Genomic DNA, 18,223 nt, shown 5'->3' on the forward strand with positions numbered 1-18,223 from the left:
TATACTTTATGTGGCTTGTTTTCAGCCTTTTCTTGTAGAAAGGTGAATTTGTAGTTATCTACTTTTGCATGGTGAGCCTCTAATATGTACCGTAGTTAAAATGATAAATCCAGATAAAGAATAGTAATTTTTAATCAACATTTTGCCCTGTTTTGTGTCAAATGATATAATTATCTGCCCCTTTTGTCTCAAAAGAAATATGAAGATTCCCATTCAAAATTTTCCCAGCCATACCTTATGGATAATCTAACTAGGCTTTGGAACATAACATGCTTCAAGAAATTGAAATAAGGCCTTTATGCTTTTTTTTTTTTTTCAGAGTGCTTACTGGATTTTTCTTTCTTTAAGCTGACTTTTTCTGTATATGAATAATACTCCTATTTTGTAACATCCTATATTGCAAAAGTGATTGCAGAAAATTATTTCTGTTCTTGCTTTTGTCAGGTTTTTTGCTTGTTTTTTTTTTTTTTTGTTTGCTTGTTTTGTTTTGTTTTGATCTGTCAGATCAAATTAAGTCAGAGCAAATTACAGCCCAGTTCAGCATCTCCTCTGGAAACAGTTGATACAACATGCTTCAGAAGTTGGAACTTTGGAAAATTCTGGAATAACTGTTGTTTTAAACTAAGTAACTCCAGCTATCGGTTAATTTAATTTAAGTAATTTAGGAAACATCTCATTTTTCTTTATTTCCTGTCTGTTATTCGATACTTATAGAAAGAAGAGGCTTTATCTATGTCACCATGTCACCTTTAAAGCCACTGAACCGAAGCTCTGTGAGGAAGCAATCCAAATATGTGTTCATGCCTTACACATTACCATGAGCAAAATCCATCTAAATGACTGATAATGCTCTGCTCTGAGACAACCGACTTTCAGCAGTCCTTCTTTCTTTCTTCACAATGAATTATTAATAATTGCTAATAATGTTCCTTATGGTCATGGAAGAATCAAATGTGCATATGCACATCTAGAAAACACTTTGAAATAAGAAGCCGTTAAAGTCTGCTTGCTGCAGTACCTAGCTTCATTGGCAGGAACACATACTGCTTGTAAGCCTCTCTACTTTTCGGAAGTGCGTCTTGCAAAGAGCTAACACAGTTAACCTGCTCATTTCAGATCACAATAACCTGCACAATAGGAAATATGATTATGGTATTTTTAGTTTCCCAGTTCACTGGGAAATAAAACCATAGTTCAGTGGTTATGAAAAAAAGACTTTTTCATGCCATAGTAAGATTTTTCTTGGAATGCCCATTTATGCGAGCCCAAATACATACTGTCCCTTAAATACAGCAAACAAAAAATTCCTGGTTTTGTTTCATTAGATGTGCACCAGCATACCTAACTTAGGCACTTAACATCTAAATTCTAGGTTGTTAGTGAGCCAGTTCACCTAAACCAAATATCTACATTCCCTATACAGTCAATGGAGACAGGAGGGTGCTTTTGATTACTTAAACTGGCAAGACAAACTGGATTCAGTTTAGGTACTGAAGGATTTACATTTTGACTAGTTTCTTTGTAAGCCTGTTAGACTTGTCCCTGAAATCAGAAGACAAGAAACTGAGCAAAACAGGAACATATTTTTTATGGTCGAAGTTGAAATTCAGCTCCCTTTTAGCACCCATAGTGAGTAGCTGCTGTACAAAGGGGCAGGCACAGTTTCTATGTGTCTCCATGCTTTTGTTTGCCTGTGTATCAGGTATAACAAGATTTAGGGAACAAAACCCTGCCTTTGTTTGACTAAAGCTGTAGCTTTAGCCTTGAACATCCTGGGCCCAGTAACCTGCTATAGCTGTTTCACCTCTGTGCCCAGAGCTCCCTCTGCATTCTGTATTTTGCACTCCAGTATGGCCAAATCAGAAAAGTCACAGCCTTCCCCTTGCCACCCCTGCCAGTGTGTACTGGGAATACAGAAATAGGAAATACAACTGAATCTTAAAAATACACATGAATTTGATTTTTATACACTGTTATATTGTAATACTGACAATGTCCAGCCTGCAACCATGTTTTTGATGTAATAACGAACAGATCATATGAAAAATAAGGAAAGAAGGAATTAAACTCTTTTATAAAGACAAATGAACCTTAATAGTACTCACAGTGTCAAAATGCAGCCAGAACTCTCCAAGAAGAGTAAGAGGAGAAGATTTGGAACACATGGGTGGTTGATACCTGTCAATGTCAGAGGCAGAAAATCAAAGCACTCTTGATGTGTATGAACCCAGAGGACAGTGGAGAGTTGTATGGTCCCAGTGGGAGTGGAGAAGAAAGCTTTGTGGGCAGCCTGGTGACAGCATTGCCTATTGCAGTTTCTGTTGTGCTCAGAGAAACAGGGCTTCAGGCATTCTCTGGAAACAATGAAGACTCTTTCCAAGAAGTACCTGGATATCTTCCTACCAGGAGCTATACATCAAGGTCCTGAATAACAGCTGTTAAATGCAGTGTGTCTGATCACTAACTGTGTGACTCCACATAGTGCTCTACAATAGATAGCTAGTAGTGATTTCTAATGTGATCCTAGTGGAAAGCTACTGAAAGTTAGTTATGACACCAGCGACATTTTTTTCCAGTGATCTTCCACAATTTGTGTTTTAAAGCATCTTATAAAGGCTCTTAGTCTGACCTTTGTGATTTTTCTCTGCTTCATTACCTCTGGAATGCCTAATGGTTGTGTTTGCACCTACTCTCTGCTTGACCCATCCAGGTTATTTTGCTTGTCTTTATAAATTAAACTTACCTATTAAAAACTAAGCAGAAACTCCCTAAAGAGACATTTTGATGAAATTATTAAGAATTCAATTTCCTGGTGCAATCTGTATCACAGCGCTTTTTCCAGCAAAATTGATTTTCAGCAATAATTAGCTTTTCAAGTATTTTCAGATTTCTTGTGTTTAAAGAATATGTGGCACATAATGAGCCTAAGTGCAAGAGTAAAATATCTGTAATTTGTGGTATGCAAGAAGACAGATCTTTACTGGGCTTAATACATATTAATTTAATGCTTCTTTCTCTTAACTTCAAAAAAATTATAGGTGCCCCATAAGTTTTCTTTTATCTTCTGCTTTAAATGACATAAAAAGGATCCTGAAAGTTCAGTCTATACATCACCTCAACTACTTCTTAGATCCAAGTTACTCTTCAATAGATATTTTCAGCATTGATTTTTATTGCTGGCAAATTAAATATAGAACAATTAGAGTGCTGGGCAAAACCATTACAAACTCATATTATCTGTTTTATCTCATTGAAACATATTTTAGGTATACAAGAAGTTTTTCTAATGAAGTATTCTTGCAAAATCCCAGCTATATTATTCTGCCAACATCAGATTAAACTAAATCTCCAAAACCTAGATGCTCAATATTGTAAAACATGGAAAAGAATTATTATCCAAGTGTATTTCAACTGCCACAAAACAGATTTAGTAAATAAAGCTGTAGACAGAGTTACAGTATCCAGCTCTCATGGATTTCCATGCCAAACATTCATACTGTAAGCTTTTCTTCTCCCATTTCTTTCTGTAAGTCCCACACAGGTGCTGAAACAATTTCCACTCCTCCTGGTGAATTCGAGTTCTTTCTAATATCTCAGCAAATGGCCAAACAGAAGTTTCAGTGCAACCCAGCTCCTACCATATTAAGAACGGAACTGAGACCACCGTCAGTAGGATTGCATATGAAATAGCTAAACCAGTGTAAAATAGCTTTTTTCCTTCTTCATTATAACAGATATAAGCTTAATTGTGATGTTATCCTCTTTGATGGAATGTCCCTGTTAACATAATTTTTAAAATATTTTTTCTTTAAAAAAGAAAAACAAATTTCTAACTGTTTAAAAGGTATTTTCTCATGTGCTGAATGCCTACTGCCACACATAGCAAGAACAAAGCTGCAAGTTCATTATTATTTATTTGAAAGAAATCCAAGGCAGAACAAAATACATGGATGTAAGAGGAACACAACTATGCAAGTGAAGATTTACAGCTGATACGGGGCATTTAGGGTTTGTTTAGATTAAGTTTTTTCTGATGAGCTTCAGGGCAAAGCTTTCAACCAGGTGGTGGCATTGCCTGTTATTTTGTACACACTTCCTTTGATAAAGTCAGGTTCTGCTGGGACAGATAAACCTGAGCCTGTAGCCCAAGGGATATGTTGACAGCAAGTTTTCTTGTCTTCTGACCCCACAGAATAAGCATGACAGAACTATATATCACTAAGAGTAATGCTCAGAGAACAGGGTAGAGTTAATTCTTTGTCTTCTCCTATACAGTAACAAATTAAAGCAGTTAAATTGCAAAATGGGACTGCAGGATGGACAGAGTATTTCTGTTCTTTTAAGGCCTGATACAGAGTTTTTTGAGATATTTCCTTTCCTCCTTGTGTTCCTTTTAATTTCTTTTCATCATTTTCCAGCTTCATCATGTTATCTACTTTCTGCCAAAAGTGTAATTATTAGAGCAGCTTAAGAAAGAATGCTGGCTCGTCACTATCCCTACCTTCATGAGGACTGGAAAATCTCTTTTCTCTGTGATGCCCCGATCAATGTTTCTAATTTTAGCTGTCTAAGCAGCAAGCAGCACTCACTACAGTCTTTTAAAACTCAGAAAGATCTGGTGCCTATTGCATAGATGACCAAGATCAGTCAGTGCTACACTTAAGCCCATATATAACTCAGGGGTAAGATGGAAGGGTGGCAAGAGGAGTTAGAGGGAAGGATAGTCAATTACTGCTTCTATTCTGGTTTTCCAACTATTGGGTGCCCATTACCATTCCAGCCACACTGCGTCCTCTGCATGAAAAGCATGCTTATGATATGACAAGAGATTTGATATGATGGACAGCCATTACACATGTGATTGCATTTGCAAAAGACCTTCTGAAACTGGGTTTGGTCTTGTTATTCAGCTATCCAAACCACCCCCAAAATGCTTAAAACAAGCTGAAGAAAAATTGTCTCTATGCTTTCTTCTTGCATCTTAAGGAGAGTAGTTATTAATCCAGACCAAAACAAGTGCCTAAGGACTGGACTGATATGCAGGGCACCATTAACTACTGCAGAACTCTCAAATGGCAGTGTATTTTCTCTGACCTACTAAACAGCTTTAACATGGTGGCATTTTCTGTCATTGTCTGTACTCACATCAGGTAGTTTTTCTTATACTATTGGACCAGGTTCAGGATGGGGAAACTGAAAAAAATCCCTGTATGATGAATATTTTAAAATATAACATGCAAAATTCAACTGAATTTAACTGAATAGCATGTCTCTTTGCTAGCATGGACTGTTTAAAATTCTACAGCGAAAGTCTGTAAATTGCAAGGGGAGCACCCTTCCATTTTATGCTAGAAATGCTCCTTTGCAATATTTGCTATAAAATAGGTACTGGGAGTGTTATTTCAATATTTTTAATAGTAGGAAGTTTTGTCTATATATGATGCATTTATCATCCTATATACGATTTTCCTATTTTAAGTTTGGAAAAGTATTATTTAAATGAGGCATACATGTTCAAAATAAACATGCATCCATAAAGCTTCAGACAGGTTAGCAAAAATCTGATCAATGTCATGGTTGCTCTTCAGTGGAGTGTCAGTAAAAAAAGTAAGATCACCACAAATCAAATTCACCTTTAGCTTTTAGACCACGCAAGCTCCCCAGACTGTAAGGAGACTGGAAATTCAGGGAACTCTTCATCTCAGTGAATGTCAGCTGGCTCAAGCACTGCAACTCATGCTTGGATGACTGAAAATTTGGAACAAAGACACTCCTGGTTCACCACTTCGCAGCCTCTCCACTCAGCCTTTTGAAATGTTTCAATAAGAAAGCTTGAACCCTGAGGGCATCCAGCAAATTTGCAATAGTTAGTAACACATTAATATTGGATTTCTCCTTTTTGCTCTAGGTTCCTCTATTTCTAAAAAAAAAAAAAAAAAAATGCTGGCAGAAATGCCATTCACCCAACAGATTTATCAGGTGGAACACAACTGAACTGTTTCTGTCAACACGAGAGGGAGCACAGACACAGCTATCAAATTGACACAGTCCCTGCACTTGATGAGCTCAGTGGAATGAGTTTTCCACCTACAGCTTTTGTAATGCCAATGAGTGATGAATCAGAGATATTTTTGACATCTGAAAGCAATTCAAGGTGAAGGAACTACGAAGACTGATATTTGCCAGTCAGAACTATAAATAAACTCCAGCACTAAGACTCCTCCAAAGCTATTTAAAAAAGCTATATTTTTATGGATTTCTATTCCCTAAGGAAAGGAATTCTAGCTATATCTTAAATTCTATCATTTCTTTTTATATGCAGTCATGCAGCCAGCATGCAGGCCTTTGGCTTCCTTCATAATCACTGTAAATCTATCCTTGTTCTTTATGTTACTGATAGGATTTTCATACCTGACCCAGTGTTTTCTAGTTTTAGAATGAGAAGAATTAATTAAGTTGATGGGATTTTTCGCAGTGAATCGTGTTCTTGGAAAAGCTAATGAGTCAAGGTATTACCTTGTAATGACAGTAGTATACGTTTACTTGATGAATAGGTATGTAACTTGAAGTCACAGCATTTCAGCAGAAAAAAAGACTCATGATGACTATACAAATTACTAATATGTAATTATCATTTACAGAAGAAGTTTTCTGTGTTCTCATGTGATGTAAGAGACAGCTAATAATCTGAAAAAGAAACGACAGCTAGCCTCTATTTTCAGACACAACACATCAGCAATATTGGTAGCATTAGCAGTTTGGCTGGATTTCCATGGATCAATATGAGAGTGATTCAGTGGATTTTAGCACATCTGAAGGGTAGAGGTTAAATGTGCATCAGCCACCATTCCACCCCAAAAAAGCCAAACAAAACGAACAGTGAAGTAGTCAAATATTCTTTGTTGACCTACAACAGCCACCTAAACATAAAAAGTAACATATAATAAGAAGGTAACTGATGGTAAGGGGAAGTATTTGTCTTGTATGCTGTAGTAATGGCACATTTGCAGAAAGCATTTTTGCTCTCTGACAGTACACTTAACATATCAATAGTAAAAAATATTCTGGGACATTATGTGGACAAACTCTACAGAGTAAAGTATAACGATTTTGATGGAGATGATTTATGCCAACACACCCAAAGCAAGGATACTTTTATAAAGATCAGATCAGAAACAGGAGTGATCGTAGGCTGTGAGAACAAAAGACAGGAATAAACAGTTTACTGTTCTGTTCATCTTTCTAGAAAATACGAATAAACCTTCAAAATACTTTATGTGAGCAGACAGAAAAGCAAACTGCCATGTCTGAAATTTTCCTGTAGCTATTGTAAATCCAATATGTTCTTGATCACTGCTAAAATATATATTAAGTGAAGATCTCATTAAACCTCAATTTCCAGAGAAGTTCCTGACAACAGAAACCAAAAGACCAGAGACAATCCAGGCACTAACTGCTCATCCTCTTTCTTAAATATCCGGTCTTGGGGAAATGTTGAATAGTCACATTCTCCTATTTATCTGCTGGTACTGAAATGATGCATGCGTGATCTAGGATAGTTATGAAAGACCTACCGTTTTGCATGGAGGGAGCTAAAATGAATACTTGCTTCAGAACACACTAAATTAAGAACAATTGTTTAATCATTCATGCACAACAAATAACACTATTGTATCATTTGATGAGGGAGATACCAGCCATAAAATACAAAAGGCAGAATCAACTTGAAAAGGCAAAAATTAAGACATTTTTGTTGATACATCATTCCATTGAAATTTGTGTATGTACACCTTCTTTATGTCTATCATTAAAATATTGACAAAGAATCCACCAAGGATGTAAAAAGCAGCAGGGTGAAAGCAGGTGACACTGTTTTGTAATACCCACAACATATTTAAACTATTAGTTTTGAATACATTCTTTAATCAATTTGTTAAGCTTTTCTATCTGCAAAGTACTTTTGACTTAATTGTGTCTTTTATTGCATGATTACTATTCAAAGAGTTTAACATGAGTTGAATTCTGCCTGGGAGAACTATTCTTCCTGCTTATCTTATTTCCTTTGTTATTTTTTTTCCTCAACATCTGCCTTTATTAAAGAAATAAAGATTATCAGTTGAGTGAATTAGAAACAAATGTATTATATTTCTGTCCATGGATAAACTGACATTTCAGGTTCATACAGATATTCATACGAGAAAAGGACCTAGAAAATACAGGTAAGGGGCCATTTATGTAATTGCAGATAGAAAAAAACATTGTTATTAAACAGAATTACTATATAACTATAACTAAGTCAAATAAATTTCAACTAGCATTAGTTGCCTAAAGGATGATATGTAGTCTAATGCAGTCTTCTTAAAGTCATTTAAATGAGGAAGACACTCCAAGTTCTTGAAAGAGAAGTCTGTGGAAGACTAAATAATTGTCCTTCTGTAGATGCTTCTTTTTATTTGTTGCCTATTGAGGCAGGTTGTATGACTATCTTAAACTAAAATTAGGTCAGATAAATTCAGTCAAGTCTGACTTTAGGGAACTTCCAAAAAAGTTAGTGCATGTGACAGACAACTGGATCTCTGATCTGTTTTACCTGTGCAACGAAGAAATGTAAGTAATGCCAAACATAGATACCTAAATGATCAAGCCATGCTGAAGATCTTCAAAACAGCATGTCCACGAATATACACTGATGGTGTATGACTATGATATACAGCTGGACTCCTGACATATTATCTTACACCTAATGCAGACAGCATGTTGGCACATATTACCAAAGACATGCCATAATATGGCTCATCATAGCAATTCTCATTGGCTACAGAAGTCACAAAATGACCTTCTATCAGCCCTTGTCTCCTTTAGGATTCATGAAGGTTTAGAGGGGCTCTTGGGTGCCCTTCACTCTGGGCACAAGATTACACATTGTGCAAGAGAAAACGTGTATTATAAATAACTCTACTGAAGTAGCAGTGCTCTTGTGGTTCCATTTTTTAATCATGCATTTATCTTACCTTCTATCAGCTTCCCTGTCTGCTCTGCATTGCCCCCAGGCAAGATTTTAGCAATGTAAGCTCCAATTTCCCCACTGCTTCCTGGAATTTCTTTCCCACCTATAACTCGGATTCCCAGACCATTGCCTGTGATAAAAAGAAAGAGAAAACTTTAAATGAAGATGAAGCAATAAATAATTCACTGATAAGAAAAGAAAAGAACAACTCAGAAGAGGTTACTGAAGGATGTCACAAAAAACTTCTGGCTATGTTTGGAAGTTTTTTGGAAGCTTAAGGTTAACTGCAGTCCTATCCACCACTTTCCCAAAGACTTGAGTTTGGGAAATGTTACAGTGAAGGAAAAGATCTCCTTGAGGAACTACTGCCTGACATAACACAATTCGCTAAAAATTACATTGAAGCCAATCCTACCTTCTTCTGACAGCCTTACTGTACTGAAAAGGGACTGTTTGCATGACAAACTTATTTCAAGAAAACCGTAATTTGCAATATTAATTAAATTGAATTAAATTGCTAGAAATCCATGTGAAGTGTGGATTCAAAAGCCTGATTATATGCCTAAAACTTGCATGCAATTCAGCTAAACAATTATAGTAGTGGAGCTTTTAGAATTACATAAATATGGAGACAGACAGAGATCACTAAGCTCCAGAAGCAAAGCATGTACATTTACAAGAACCTATATTTGGCAGATGCTACTATTTTTCTTAAATATTTGCATTAAATTGACATCTTTTAGAACAAACGATGTACAAATTATTAAATGGAAAAAGTCTACAATAGTTCTATGTAAAGCATCAGGAAATCTCCCTTTTATAATAAATAAGGAAGGCGACAGTCCTTAAGGAAGCCCTTAAGTCCAGTCAGGACTTAAGGGGCTTAGCAGGAATCGCTTAACATGGAAACAGATCTTTCCAGTACTGCAAGTATCCCTCTAATATACTGATAAAACAGGTGGGTGAGAGCAACCAAGTAAAACTAATGTTAAGAAATTAAAAGGAAATATATGAGGATTGTTCTTACAGCTACAGCACCATAATTAGTGTACATTGCTGAAGCATGAATGAATTCAACCATGCTAGTGATGCAGGCTGGCAGCACTTCAAATGATGCCTACAGATCAATTTCAGGGAGATGGTGTAGATTCATTAGATTTATGTTTTGTGACTCAACACAATTTGGGCGAGGATTCAATGGTGGGATGACCACTGGCAATGTGCTATCAGAACATAGAACTTTTAGTGAATTATTTCAATGGCAGCTGATGCCGAAGGATGAGTTTCAGGAGTACTGTGGGAACAAACCATGATATGGATGAGGACTAGTGTATGAAAAATCATATGATAAGCCTTGAGTTTTTACAAAGGATGATCAAGACCTTCTGCAGACTAGATCTTGTGCTGTTTATCCACAATAGTGTGTAGCAGCGGAAATTGATTTTGGTATGGTATGACTGGGGATTCATGTAGGAGATTTGCATGCATATGTTGAACATAATTCACCTTTAGATTATATTTATAACCAAGTTAGAGATACCGTTCAGATCTGTCATACAAACCAATTTCAGTCTCTGCATTTCTGTTTTACACATGTGGTGATATTTAGTCTTGATATTTTCAGAACAGATAAGAGATTTAGGGAATATGATAACTCAATCCTATGCGAACATGAACAATAACTCTGTAAGTTACAATTGTACAAAGATTTGATAACGCAAGAATGCCCCCTCAAGTTCACTTTGTTTTTTTGTCGAGTGCAACTTTGCCAGTTCAAAAACCCACTATGAAGTGTTGTGCAGTATCTGGAGTAGTTGTGGATTCTCAGGTGATAACATGAAATTTGATAGTAAGTTCCTGAAATTAATGCTAAAAATTTTAGGCAGTCTGGGCCATCTCTATCGGTTTGTCTTCTTGTTTTTTTGTAATATTAAGACCTGAGGAACATCTCTAACAAAGTCAGGTTCTTGTAAGACTTTACACCTGGGAATGTAAAGTAATGCAAATGTAACACAAAAGAATGCAAAACTTTTTAAGCCCTTTTTTGGACATGACAAGTGCACCTTTCTCTCTCCCTCTTTTAACACCAAATTAAGAATTGGAAAAGTACAAATATTTCAGTTTCAAGGGGACCCCCTAAAGAAAAGAATTGAAAGGGACACAAGTAATAAACAAAACAATACCACCCAAATACCAAAGCTAATGACATGAATGGAAAATAGGATTAGGTTTCTGCTACAAGATATATTCATCATGGTAGTTAATATTTCTTTAATTATAAACTTGGTATGGATGATAATTGATTAACTAAACTTGGCTGGTTTCTAGCACAAATTATTTGATATACAGAAAGGATGCCGTGTTTTAAGCAATAGCTATATCAGCACTCTGGGAGTGTGCTATGGGAAATTCTAAGATTAATTTTGTTAAAGAGTGTAATTTTTCAGGGTAATTGGAACAAATTACATATTTATTTTTAATTAATTACCTTATTTCAGAGCAAATTTGAAATTTAGCACCAGTAAAACTAATTTTTCCTGCTTGACAGGGAAAGCTAACTCACCATTCTAAGGTTGGGTCTAAATGTCCTTGATAAAGAGTTGAAATATACAGTCTTTAAAAAGATAAGCATCTCATTGCATTAAAGCAAATTCATACTTCTACAAAAGCTTTTAAATATTAGTCCATCCTCAATACTTCAAAATTCGTGTGTGCTGCTCTGCACATTTATCAAAGGACTTCTGACCAAACACTACTGAAAGACTAATTAATATGTTACAGATCTGAGGCTCACAACTGGGAATTATGAAGTTCTTCAATTCCAATAAACAACTATTCTTTGCACAGCACACACAAACAATCACACAGTAATTTACTCTTTATCCATCCAGTCAACACGTTGACTTCTCAACACATCAGCAGGACTGGACACTTTCAATTACGTAAGAGAGTAACTCTACAGGGTCAGGGGTTTTTCGTGATATACTATGCTACTATATTTACCCTTGACAGCTTAATTACAACATAATGGCAGAGAGATGGTTTGTCATATAAACGGGTGTATAAAACACTTGATTTCAGAGGCAATTCTGTGGATACCTATGCTAGATAACTTTGAAAATAATGGCTGACCTAGTGGTTTTAGTTTTGCAAATCTAAGGTGTTTGTCCATATTACTGCTCACTACATGCTAATACATAAACACTTTTCATTCCTAGACACTTTGAAAAGCCTTGTGATTATATATTTGCAAGTTTTAGAGTCAAATGTATGACTGACATTATGCATTAAGTACAAGCATGCTTGCTAAAGGACAACCACATGTGGATGTGTGAGTGTGTTGCTGTTGCTGGATAAATCAAGGAGCTTTTAATTAAATTTGATCTGTTTGCACTAAATTAGAAAATTGTAGTCCATTATTATTATGTTGCAAAAACATTACTGGAAAAAATATTTTAGCTTAAATCACAGAAAAAAATATCAATTCCTGATAATCAGAATGAACGAGTTACTGTTTACCCTATGAGCTTTAAGTGCTCTGATCTAACTGACAAACAAATACTGCTTGGATGTTGTTATATTTTCTAGCATGAAGATGGAATTTCAAACCTCTTTATGTTGTATCTATTGAAAATATTGAGTTTACTACTTCTCAGTGATATTGACCAATATTTTAAAAATACAAATCACATGGTTTCTCAGAGCTTTTTCTCTTGTTTTTTTTTTGTTTTTTTTTTGAGTCTTAATTTCCATCTCTCAGACTATTTTGATATAAGCAGACATTTATCTTTCAGTTTTAATTTTCAGGTTAATAAATTACTGTTTTCTTCTCTAGAAGATACAGGACCACTTAAACTTCAGAAAGAGAATCACTGTGCTTTGAATAAGAGAGGGTACTTTTCTGAATCCTGAGTGTTGATTTCTATGGATAATATCTTCAGGATGACATCTATTCAAAGGGAATTTTACATACTGAAGATCCAACCCTCTTTAGGACATTTCAAGGCTAAAAGACTGATAATTATTTGCAACTGTTTTTACTGATCTCCCAAGGCTGTGATTCTACTCTCCTATCTAATCTTAACTAAAGCCTTAAGATGAAGCATGATAAGGCAAAAAAGAAGCTCCTCAGTCCCCCCAATCAACACAAAAAGCATAATTTAGTAAGACATTTCATGCAAATAATGTGTTTTTATACTGTGAAAAATAAACAAATATGGATTCTAAATCATTACAGTTAGCTTGTGAGCCACTGACTTATATATCTGTTTCAGTGATGCAAAGTCATTATATATTTATATCTCTATATAAATATAGGTATATATGTATGTGTGTGTATTTGATTAGTGACCAACAACTTGACACTAATAAAATCTGTCACTGGTGACCTGGAAAGCATCAATGCAAAAGTATTTAAAAATTCGCCATTCTTTTTTCCTTAATTCCACCACCAGGTACTTTGTGTCCAATTAGACTTATTTATCCTGAAATTGTGCAGCTCAATATATCTTAGACCACTATGACATTGTAGCCTCTTGTACATTTTGTTGTATCACAGAGGAAACACAGCAAAAAGACTGTAATTTATTTTGCTGGTGTAGGCTGACCATAACCTGAGCTCTAAAATTGCAATTTGGTCTTTTTTGTCCATTGTGGAGATAAAAACATCAGACTGCTGTCAGTCTTGCTGTTGCTCTGGTCACTGGGGAGCTTGTGAAACCTTATCTTCATACTACTTTGCTGAGCAGCTCCACTACAGCCATTAGAGAATAAATAGCCTAGATTTCCTGGAACTACTTCAGCAACCAAGCAATGATTACACTTGTCTTTCCAAACAAATGCCAATAACCCTTCACAGGTTAAAAAAGTAATTCAAGGCACACCAGGATTTTGCTTGTGTAAAGGGTCCTGTCTTTACAAAAGGTGAAAATTAAGTTTCCAGGGATGCTTTCTCCCATAAAACAGAATTACTATTATTACAAATAATATTTTATTTATAATATATATATTTATATATGTATATATATTACAGATATATATTACAGAGAAGCTGTGTGGAAACCTGATAGCAGCCTTCCAGTATTTGAAGGGGGACTATAAGGATGCTGGGGGGGACTCTTCATTAGGGACTGTGGTGATAGGACACGGGGTAATGGGTTAAAACTTAAAACAGGGGAAGTTCAGGTTGGATACAAGGAAAAAGTTCTTTACTGTGGGGGTGGTGAGGCACTGGAACAGGCTGCCCGAGGAAGCTGTGAATGCTCCATCCCTGGTGGTGTTCAAGGCCAGGATTGGGCCCTGAGCAACCTGGTCTAGTGGGAGGTGTCCCTGCCTGTAGCAGCACGGTTGGAACTAGACGATCTTAAGTTCCTTTCTACCCCTAACCATTCTGGGATTCTATGATTATGTGCCTTGAAGTTGAAACTCTACAGAAGTAGATGGAAAAAAACTGAAACGGGCTTAAACTGTGAAGTACAGCTGAGGGCTACAACACATGTCCCTGAGTGGTTTGAAATGGAAAGTAAATTGAGTGTTATGTTCCAGACCCATAAGCCAGTGAACAGACATACTACAGAGGGAGGAAAATACACACGTCCAAATACAATATTCATCATTTTCTAACAATACTTTTAAAAACACAGTTCAAACCCAGAAGGCTGAATCATAGCAAGGAAGCACAAGGTTGGCCTTTTTTTGGCAAGATCCAATGGCAGGAATTAGAAAAATGCATGAGGATAAAGAATGCAAAAGAGACACTAGGCATGAAAGATTTTGCAGTATGCCAGAATACCATGCTATAGCAATGAGAACACATCAATCAAATAAAAAAAATAAGAAGTCTTCCAACCCTATTTGGCTGTGAACAGAGGCAGACCATACCTTCCTTCTGTGTTCAATTACTAGACTTATCACCATTCCTCCTCCAGCCTTATCTAGACCAGATAGATACTAGAGTGCTGGTAGGCCTTATCAACTGGAACAATTTTACACCACATTCTATTGTCTGTGTGAAACAGAAGTGTCAGCCACAAAAAAAACAACAGCAACTTGTCTTTGGAGAGTTCAGATTTAAAGGTCTCATGAAGAAATACAAGTTATTTATTCAGATATCATAGCTTTGATAAAGCAATCTGTAAAGTGTGGAGCACAGACGGGAAAGAAACATGGCAAAGCAAACAAAACCAAATTAGAGCAGGCACTTGGAAAGCAGCAGGAAAAGTAATGTGTATAATAAAACCCAGGATAAATTTTTATTTGCATTGTTATTCCTATGCAATTCTCTAGAATACACATCATGCTGCTTCATATCACAGCTTGGTTGTCTAGATAGGTACAACATTTTCAAGACTGTGCTCCAGAGAAATATTTTGCTGCTTTCTATCAAAATTAGCTGAAATTAGGTTGTTTCCCAGAAACACAATTAAACCTACCCAGCTATTGCACTTCTTGGCCACTGGCAATTAAAACATAAATACACATGAAGCCAAATACTGAACTTATGAAATTCAGATATATTCCAGTGTTTTAATAGGACAACATTGATTTATATCAGCTGCAAGTCTGCTTCATGCTGATTTGCACACTGGTTATCATCCTGAAGGATCATAAAGTGGTTTACAAATTAGCATCTTGGAGCACTTATTACATCTACTTGAAAACAAGATACAGATCTCTCCTTTTTGAGTGATTTGTCACATCAGAATCTAAGGTGTCATCCATCTATGGTGAACTGTAGCTTTAAATCTATGAGAAATCTGTAGGTACTGAGATTCATCTGTGTTTACTGATAGACACCAATGTCTCAATAGATGCCACTGACTGACTGAAGTTCTTTGATTAAAATGTTAGTCTTGAATGCTCCCATCTGTATCAACTTTAGTAATTCAGAAACATCAACAGAGTTAAAGTAAATATAAAGGGATATAGTATTATACAATATATAAGATATATAGATGTATGCGCTAGCTATAATATAATGCATAAACAAAAGAGTAGTCTCCCACTGAATGCAATCACTGCTTCACAAAGTGGCTGAATCACAGACTATTGGAAGCTGTAAGAATATTGCACTGTGTTAACCCATGCTTTAAATTCTTAAATACCTTCTGTCACAGCCATGGTGAAGGGTTAAATGAACCTTATGCCTTACCTAGTAAGACTGTTCTTATGTTTAATAAATTTGGGAAAATCTTGCTATCTTCAATAAACAATGATAATTATTGCACCTGCTAAAAATCTTTCCCAGGGTGCTGCATAGACTTGTCCAATATGCAGTCATGCTAAGAAGAAAGCAAGAAACACTTCAATTCACTTCACTTCAATTTGCATTACTTCTCCAGTCATCATGGGGCTGATATTTGGGAGCACAAAGGCTGTATCTATCATAAATTCTTTTCATGAAGCTGGTAAACTGGAGGAGAGAATTAAGAGGTAACAGAGATGCCACTTCATCCAATCACCTACTGAACAGTAGTTCATACTATCTGTGCAGAATGCTGGTCTGTCCTCAGGTAAGATATGGCAACGGTGACACTGTTTTTTAAAGTACCTAACTGCAACCCAGCCAGTGGGTCCCCAGCTTGACTCTCTGCACAGGGCTTTTTCTCTCCAGCTGCAGGATTTGTACTTGTTCAACTTCAGAATGTTTGTGTTGGCTGATTCCTCTACCTCTTGGTTCCACTGAATGGCAGCCCTGCATTCAAGCATGTTCCCCCAATTTGATGTCATCTGCAAAGATTATAAGTGTACTCCATCACTGCCTCCATGTCACCGATAAAGGTATTAAATGGTCCTACCCTAGGGTCTTCTGTGGCACTCTACTTGTTACCTGCCTCCAAGAAAAGCATGCCTATTAACCACAGCCCTCAAAACCCAACCATCTAAACAGTTTACTCATCTAGCTACCCAGATAGCCAGACCTTTACATCACAATTCCAGACTAAAAGTTAATGTATGAAAATACCTGAAGTCTAGAGCCTCTTAGCTTACTGCAATACCATAACTTCAGTCGTTTCACACAACTTTTTAGGATTCATACAAGGATGAATCTACTGGAAAAGACTGTTAGCAGTTATCTTACATCTTGGACCAAAACCTCAAAAAATTTGATTTTATTTAGCTATTTTGGAAGAGGATAGATGCGAAGGGTTAACTGATGTACAGGGGGGGGTTGGGTTAAGCAGCTTGCTTAACAATGTTACTGCTTACACATGCTTACTCAACAAACACGTGCTCAACGCTTACCATGCTTGCTATTGATAAGAGGAAGGAACAGTAACTCGGTTCCTGCTCTCTGGACCCCTAAACTCGCTGAAATCAGCTTTGCAGTATGGACAGTGACTAAATCACCAGGGAACATGCGCAATGACCAGAGGTGAAAAGTTCAAGGAAGACTCATTTACTTCATCTTGAGATGAGCCCATGACCACCAGGAGACTACACAAGCAAGGACCTCCTACCTCATCAAAATACGAAGCGGGAATAGGTCATGAATATGTGTGTGTTGCATAATCTAATGCGTATGTAATAGAGGATAAATATAGAGGAGAACAACACTGGGGTGTGCATGTGTTTGGAAGAGCAATCCCCCATGAACCTAAGCTCTGAATAAAGCATACCTACTTTACAACTTTAACGGGTTGTGGAGTCTACCCGTGCACTAGGATCTCCAGCTTTTGAAGCTACCTGTATTTTGTTAAGAAAACACCAAGATAAATCTCGAGGGTCTAACACGTAAATTCTCTCTTCTGCTGTCTTTGTGTGTGGATCTTGTGTTACAAACTTTGCCTAATGCCATGGTACAGAGTCACACAAACTGTAGACAGCTGTTGATTTATTTGTGTAATTAACTGATGTTTGGTGTAGTTATGTTTTTAAAATAAACTGCTTAGAGCAGCACAAATATGTTTGATATTTGTGCAAATGTGTGTTGGCAATGTTTAAATAGAAGCTTCTCCATGCTACCACTTCATCTGGGACAGGAGACACCATGGGGAGTGCCATAGGGAACACTGATAACTCCTGGTTAACATTAGGCTGAGAAAGTTTGGGCTGCTCAGCCTGGAGAAGAGAAGGCTGCGTGGAGACCTCATAGCAGCCTTCCAGTATCTGAAGGGGGCCTATAGGGGTGCTGGGGAGGGACTCTTCACTAGGGACTGTAGTGATAGGACAAGGGGTAATGGGTTAAAACTTAAACAGGGGAAGTTTAGATTGGAT

At 36.6% G+C, this 18,223-nt stretch overlaps 1 protein-coding gene across 9 annotated transcripts in view; it reads right to left on the reverse strand.

Moving 5' to 3' along the window:
- The window catches only part of PCLO (piccolo presynaptic cytomatrix protein), a 362,414-nt gene that overhangs the window by 114,281 nt on the left and 229,910 nt on the right, over window positions 1-18,223 (reverse strand). For all 9 annotated transcript variants that reach the window (XM_061352212.1, XM_061352216.1, XM_061352213.1 and 6 more), the window contains exon 10: window positions 9,012-9,137. In XM_061352212.1, coding sequence (XP_061208196.1) covers window positions 9,012-9,137 — 126 coding nt within the window. The remainder of the gene's footprint in view (window positions 1-9,011; window positions 9,138-18,223) is intronic.

The sequence above is a fragment of the Neopsephotus bourkii genome, unplaced genomic scaffold (assembly GCF_033783945.1).
Source record: "Neopsephotus bourkii isolate Nb327-2 ecotype Australia unplaced genomic scaffold, CSIRO-AGI_Nbou_v1 NB_638, whole genome shotgun sequence".
NCBI lineage: Eukaryota > Metazoa > Chordata > Aves > Psittaciformes > Psittacidae > Neopsephotus > Neopsephotus bourkii.